This window comes from Oncorhynchus gorbuscha, linkage group LG04 (assembly GCF_021184085.1).
Source record: "Oncorhynchus gorbuscha isolate QuinsamMale2020 ecotype Even-year linkage group LG04, OgorEven_v1.0, whole genome shotgun sequence".
Lineage (NCBI taxonomy): Eukaryota > Metazoa > Chordata > Actinopteri > Salmoniformes > Salmonidae > Oncorhynchus > Oncorhynchus gorbuscha.
The window spans coordinates 15792540-15799651 of NC_060176.1; the positions used below are offsets into that span (position 1 = coordinate 15792540).

At 42.0% G+C, this 7112-nt stretch overlaps 2 protein-coding genes across 3 annotated transcripts in view; both read left to right on the top strand.

Moving 5' to 3' along the window:
- Nucleotides 1-25, top strand: part of LOC124033738 (myocardial zonula adherens protein) — a 22953-nt gene extending 22928 nt beyond the window's left edge. For both annotated transcript variants that reach the window (XM_046345956.1, XM_046345957.1), the window contains exon 14: nucleotides 1-25. This exon is cut by the window's left edge and continues 1293 nt beyond it. The gene's annotated coding sequence lies outside the window, so the exon portion shown is untranslated.
- Nucleotides 26-485: 460 nt separating this feature from the next.
- LOC124033739 (DNA-directed RNA polymerase II subunit GRINL1A-like) lies at nucleotides 486-3177 on the top strand. The gene is made up of 4 exons (XM_046345958.1): nucleotides 486-845; nucleotides 1202-1813; nucleotides 1940-2171; nucleotides 2502-3177. Exons 1-4 carry the CDS (start codon nucleotides 724-726, stop codon nucleotides 2643-2645), a joined length of 1110 nt encoding a protein of 369 aa, XP_046201914.1. The 5' UTR covers nucleotides 486-723; the 3' UTR covers nucleotides 2646-3177.
- Nucleotides 3178-7112: the final 3935 nt, after the last annotated feature.

Sequence of the window (7112 nt, forward strand, 5' to 3'; positions counted from 1 at the left end):
AAATACATTTGATTGATTTGACTTTTGAAATGTGACATTGTGGTGTTTTTATAATCATTCATGAAAATGGTCACAGTCCAGTGGCTGAAATTGTTCATTTTGTGAAGCTTTCAGGGAGGTTATATGTGGCATCCAATCGTTTATATATACACTAGATGACTATAGAGGGTACTGTGTTGAAGCCACCATGACTCCATCTTGGCACTACATAGCTACACCGTTTAACATAATATTTTTGGAACCTATAGAAATTCATTTATTAATGTCTACATTCGTTTTTGCCACAATTATTCTATTAGCGACACTGTAATGCATACTTTTAAATTATATTTTGTGTGAGCCAAACGTAAAACGCTCATCAATAATTGACTGTAGGTAAGCCGTGAATGGCCTCACACACCAGTACAGTAGGTGGCGGTGTATGCACCTAAACGTTGGATGCAATCCGCCAACCAAATCCTAAAACAAAAGAAGAACAATATTGAAGGTATCATACTTCCGTACTACTTCCGGTTACAATGACAGCGCGCGAGCTACGTAGCTACCAAAATACAAGTTCTAGCTAACATGCAACTGAATATGAATGTATATTTTATCGAACAATATAATCCCGTTAAGTGTAACGCTAATGGAATAACTAAGTCATGTTTTATAGGGTAATTTGAGCTATTCGGTAAGCTTATTTGGGCGGGTTTTAGACTAATAGCTACTAGCTTGCTAACAATGTCCTCGTCATCGTGGGCAGCTCCATCAGAACGCCAGGGGCAAGTGGGGGATCTCAAAACCAAGAGCAAAGAAGAACTTGGTGAATTACTGTCACGCCAAGATAAATTATTATCTAACAAGTAAGTAACTTCATATCATGCATCTGACAGAAGTGAACTCATGGTTAGTATCTACAACAACATTGCATTGCTTTGGATAAAAAAGCGTCTGCTAAATGGCATATATTATTACATTATTCTAGAAACTTCCAGCAGTTGCCTAGACAGTGGTGCCAGTTTTGGCGCTTGTGTGTATATACTATCCACCTGTAGGCTAGCTAGCTGACGTTACTTGAACTAGGGAAATGCCTTTTACCCTGAACCTGACATTCCTTTGTTTTACTATCACTGCCAACTACATTTAAAGTTGAGCTGAAAGCAGTAGTTAATTATTTGCTATCTCTTGTTGACAGACAGATTTGATATGTTATCAACAGGAGGTTTATACAGACCCTTCCAGACAAAGGGAAGAAGATCTCAGACTTTGCAGAGAGAATATGCCTTGCTCTTGCCCACAATGAAGAAGAGGAGAGGAAGCAAGATATGCTGTCTTCTGTCAGGACAGAGCTGCAGTCTAAATACCAGCAGGCTTTGACACAAAGACCACGTGGTAGCCAGAATAAACCAGGAACTTCCCAACATAGGAGACAAGCTGGGGACACAGCTCCTGGAAATGTCCAAGAATTGGACGTCTCACCTCTGTCACCTAATGTTCAGGAGAGCAAAACAGTTGACACGCTGAAAGAAGACAGTGTGTCCAAAATATCTGCTGCTGGAACCATGAATATGGCCCAGGCTGGTGGTGATGCAGGGGCCTCTCTAGACTCTGACAGGACAAAAGAGAGCGACCTAGCGGAAGCCTTGCAGAGGGTCACTCTGTCTGACCACTCAACTGGCTCGAGTGGATCCCTTAAAGACACATTCAACAGACCTGCTACTGGCAACCCCTTCCTTGGAAGGCAGCCACAGAAGAAACCACACTACATAGAAGTCCTGGAGAGGACTGAGAAGGACCCGGTTATGAGGAGACAGAAGTACAAGCCTAATCAGTAAGTCCACATTGTATGAAAGTATGAGAATACTGTATAGTTCAGTGATGCTGCCTTTAGTTATGGAGAAGCACTAATATTTTCACCTACTAACTCTTATATTAACTCTTCCTGTAATGTTTGCAGGTTTGCCCACAACACTGATGGCTCCCCGTCAGGGTCTCTGTCACCCAACCAATCCCCTGGAGGCTTATTACCATCACCGGTGCTCTCCGTTGAGGCCAGGAGGGAGCGAGACAGGAAGCACATTGATGACATCACTGCGGCCAGGCTCCCACTGCTCCACTACGCCCCTGCCCAGCTGCTGACACTGGAGCAGTCAGCTGACCTGCTACGCGAACAGACCAGGAAACACCAGGTGAGTGGCCCCTGGGTCTGTCTGACACATCACACCACAGAGCAAAATTTAAGGCATGTCCAACAACACCAAAATGCTCACTGCTCAAGGTAACAGTTACCCCACAGATTACATGAGGGAATTAAATGTGTTATAAGTGTTGAGGCAACGTCTACCTAGCTATTCCATTATCACCACAAAAACATTGCTCATCTGATGAACACTCCCTATGCTACTTCCATTCATGGTATAGCATAGCAGCCTAATGCTTACTGCTAAGCACTTCCTCATTTTCCAGGTTAATTACCCTTTCAATGTAAGCATCTTTCCTGAATTGTGTGTTTCTCTCAGGAGTTGCAGGCCAAGCTGGCAGCCCAGAAGCTGTCTGAGGGGCTGAGGTTCAGCACAGGGAGCTATGTTGTGGAAGGGGGCTCGCTGGGTGCCTACAGGGAGGTTCATGACGACGGAGCCCAGCTCTCCTCAGAGGAAGACTAATCCAGGGGGCCGCAGCAAGGAAACTCTGGTGACCCCTGACCTCTGAGACAACAGTCTCTGTGCCCTGCATCAGGACCTATGGAAGGAAGGGGATTGGCAATTCAGACTACAGCCCTGCTTGAGGAGATTGAAAGGGTCATGGGCATCGGGTGGTTTTGAAGGCACAGTGGGTGTCCCTGTCTTGTCTATCCTGGGAGGTAAATTGTGCGGCTCTTGGTTCACCATCAATGATTCACTGAGTTGTCAGCATCCTGTCCAGTTTATCAGAGCTGCCACAGAACCTTAGGCCTCCTGTTGGGTGAGGATGTTTTAGCCTCTTGCAGGGAGCATTAGGTATGCTATCTCACCATGTTGTCAGAGAGTAAAAGATCAGTTGTGTGATGAGGCTGGTATTGTTGACTCACTTGTTGGTTGCATTTCCAAAAGACTGCAAAGTAATGACTGTCTGCATGTGAGAAACATAAAGAAATTATTTTTGGGGTGATATTTTTCTACAGTGTTTCTTATTGAAAATAAAACTCTGTTCTTACCATATTTTGGTTGATCTTATTCTAGAAATGGGAACAAATCAACATAGCCCTAAGTTCTGCAAGCTCTGAAAATAAAGGTGGAAGCGGTTAATTGCGATGGAGCAGTGTGCTGACATTTTCCAGCAGAATGTTTTCTTAACCCCGCCACAGTTTGATGAGAGCTATGACTCAGCCATCATTTAAACCCTGTGATGTTATCAGTGGAGAAATCTGTGACACGCTTTAGAAGATTAATATACGGTCTAGTGAAATATTGCAGCTTGATGGAATCGGGCCCAATGGCTGAAATACATCTGGCTTGCATTTGGCTCATGTTACTTCCCGGAGTGGCAGGGTATGATGGGATGGCAGCAGACTGACATGCCATTTTTCAGCTTTTTATTTTATTTTTACTAATGCTGATAAGGAGTGCCAACAACATTAACTCTTCCCAAACATCTATTCCCATCACCTCCAGTCCAATCCTCCCTAATTGTTTTACAGACCCGTTTTAACTTTAGTACAATTCAGGAATTTTAATGAGGAGGAGGAGAGAAGGGATTGAGGCGAGCACAGTGGGGAAATGAGAGAGAATTCATGTCGGTCTGTCTGAGCTCCATGGTTGATGCTCCTTGATAACCCCTGGTAATTGCTGTTGAGCCATTGGTGGGAGCTGCTATAGAAAAAAACACCATCTGGCTGCTGTGTGTTTAGACACAGGTCTGATGGACTCCAGAAAGCTCTGCTCGAACGTCCAATAATAAATATGTCAGCGAGCTCAGGAGAGGATCTTCCTCGTACTGGTATTAATTAGGCCTACCTTGCTGACATAAATGTGGAGACTGTTACCAATTACGGGGTTGCATTTTTCTTACAGCTTTGCTCCATGGTTTCCGGCCTGCGCTATCACTCACAAGTACATTGAAATGTCTGAGCTGCAACCAAGCATGCGTTCTATGTCCAGAGCCTTTAAGTTGTTCGTTTGGGAGGTTGTTTATAGTTGTGGTGAATCCCACACCCCTTACCTCAGATTAATAAACTGCTCAGCTAGTCTGCAAGTGATTTGCTCCAACTGTGTGTCTGAAATCACACATCTCTGGGGAGCTGGAATAATTTGCAATTGGGAAGGCAAAATGGCATATGATTTTAAAACTGCCTGTTCAAAGAGCAGCCAGCTCGGCCGTACAGTGAACAGTGATGTATAGACTGGCATTTAAGCTCAATTTGGATTATCAGCTAAATGATTGCATTATCCTACATTTGCCATGTTACAAAGTCTGTTGTCATACAATGTTTTCCATTCTCTCCCCTCTTATTATTATTTTTTCTCAGAGCACAAAAGGATTTGAATAATGCAGCAGTCAGCAGCTATGTGATGGTAGTTTATCTCCCCCATTCCAATCACAACCAGCTCTGCCTCCTCTTACTGGGACCAGATTGAGTTATGTGTTCCAGGTTTTTTTGTTTCATTCATTGGTGTTTTGATATGTGGATTGTTGCTCAATTGTACATTTCAGTCTAATGTTCTATTTATGATGTAGAGCTTTTTCGATCGATGGTATTCACCAGAAATCTGTTTTCATAATAAATCCTGATGCGTGGAAGACATACGTCAAAGCAGGTCAGAAAATGGCAGTGTTTTGATAACAGAGAAAAAAATTATTCAGGGAGTGGGTGCTATTGAACTGCCATCCTGCTGTGTTTTCTCATGGTTGTACATGTAAGTGCAGATATTCAGTATTATTTTACCCTAGTCCGCTGCTGTTCATTAGTCTAGTCTGCTCTGTCCAATGAGACCAGCTAACTCATAACTTTAACAAGACAACAGTTAGTTTCTCAAGCCTCTGTCTCTGATTTTTTTTCTGTGCGAAAGTTGTGAGACAGACGGCAGTAAGGAAAAGGGTTGTTTATGTCATGCCTGATGTCTTCCAGAAGAGACATCGCACGTGGCCTCAACTGTTCTGAAAGTGTGTGCAGCTGCCCCATCATCAACACCATATGCAGATAAGATCACTGAATTCCCTGGCTGGTGTTACTCCTATTAAAACACTGCATTAGAGATGCACTACAGCTGTCTGGAACTGGGTCTCATCATGCAGGAAGTAAACATCCCCTTCAAAATGCTGCTATCTGGTATTTTTAGATGAACTCCATCCTTTACTTCTCCATGAGTTGAAGTTGATTTTAATGTTTGGTTTGTATGAAGACAATGAAAGGCTTGGTAGTATACATTTTCTTTGTCATATTGTGATTTAGTGCCTGCAGAAAGTGTTCATACTCTTTGACTTATTCCACATTTTGTTGTTCCAGCCTGAAATGAAAAAGCATTAAATAGATTTTCGCTCACCCATCTCCACACAATATTCCTTAATGACCTTTGCACACCTGAATTGTACAATGTTCAATATTCCAGTTTATATTTGGTCTTGTATTTTAGGTTATTGTCCTGCTGAAAGGTGAATTTGTCTCCCATTGTTTGTTGGAAAGCAGACTGAACCAGGTTTTCCTCTGGGATTTTGCTTGTGGGTAGCTCTATTTTATAGTTTTATTCTGTACAGGTTTCCTTCTTTTCACTCTGTCTTTTAGTTTAGTATTGTGGAGTAACTACAATGTTGTTGATCCATCCTCAGTTTCCTCCTATCTCTGTAACTGTTTTAAAGTCACCATTAGCCTCATGGTGACATCCCTGAGCGGTTACCTCCTCTCCTGCAACTGAGTTAGGAAAGACGCCTTTATCTTTGTAGTGACTGGGTGTGTTAATACACCATCCAAAGTGTAATAACACCATGCTCAAAGGGATATTCAATGTTTTTTTTGCCCATCTACCAATAGGTGCCCTTCTTTGCGAGGCATTGAAAACCTCCCTGGTCTTTGTGATTGAATCTGTTTCTGAAATTCACTGCTCGACTGAGGGACTGTATGTGTGGGGTACAGAGATGAGGTAGTCATTCAAAAATCATGTTAAACACTATTATTGTACATTGAGTGATTCCATGCAACTTTTATGTGTCTTGTTAAGCACATGTTTACTCCTGAATTTATTTAGGTTTGGCATAACCAAGGGGTTGAATACTTGTGGACTCAAGACATTTCAGCTTTTCATTTTTAATTCATTTGTAAACATTTCCAAAAACACAATTCCAGTTTGACATTATGGGCCAGTGACACATCTCAATTTAATCAATTTTAAATGTAAGGCTGTAACACAACAAATGTGAAAAAAGTCGTGGTGTGAATATTTTCTGAAGGCACTGTATGTTAGTAGATACATTAGAGAAGGCCCTTGAACACGCAGGGATAAATAGAAAAGCTGGTATGTGTTATGCAAAAATAACACAACCATATAAACATTATTTAGATAGAAGCTGATTATGACTTTTAAAAATTATGGCCATGAGTAGTATTTGATATCTTTAATATAGTGCTTTGCCAGAATAGCATTCTGAGTGATATATGTCAAGATATAAGCTACTGTACTGTATGTCCAGGTTACACATTGCATGCAGAACTGTATCCTACCGAGGTTCCATGTGGAATACAGTATGCCAGGCTCTGCACCCCTGTGGCCTATAAGAATAAGCCACGTTAGTTTCCCTAACAAAAATATTTATCTTACAGTAGCTGTATCCCTGACCACATATGGGGGGAAAAAACATTACATGGCTGTAATAAATTACTATGAAGTTTTCAAGCTTCCTCCAGCAGATGGGACTACAGACGCGTTACCTACAGTATGTAGCTTCCACAGTCTAACAGTAGATGGCAGTAGCACCACTTTGTGCCCTTACAGTACCTGGAACCTGTTGTCTCGCACCTTTTTACACTGGACAGACCACCAACACAGTAAACTTTGGATAAACATAGGAAGGTTTTTATTGGCCAGTTGACGATAATGATATGCACACAGAAAATAACTAGGTTCTGTTTTCATGCAACTGCTCTCATGAGGATACAGTCA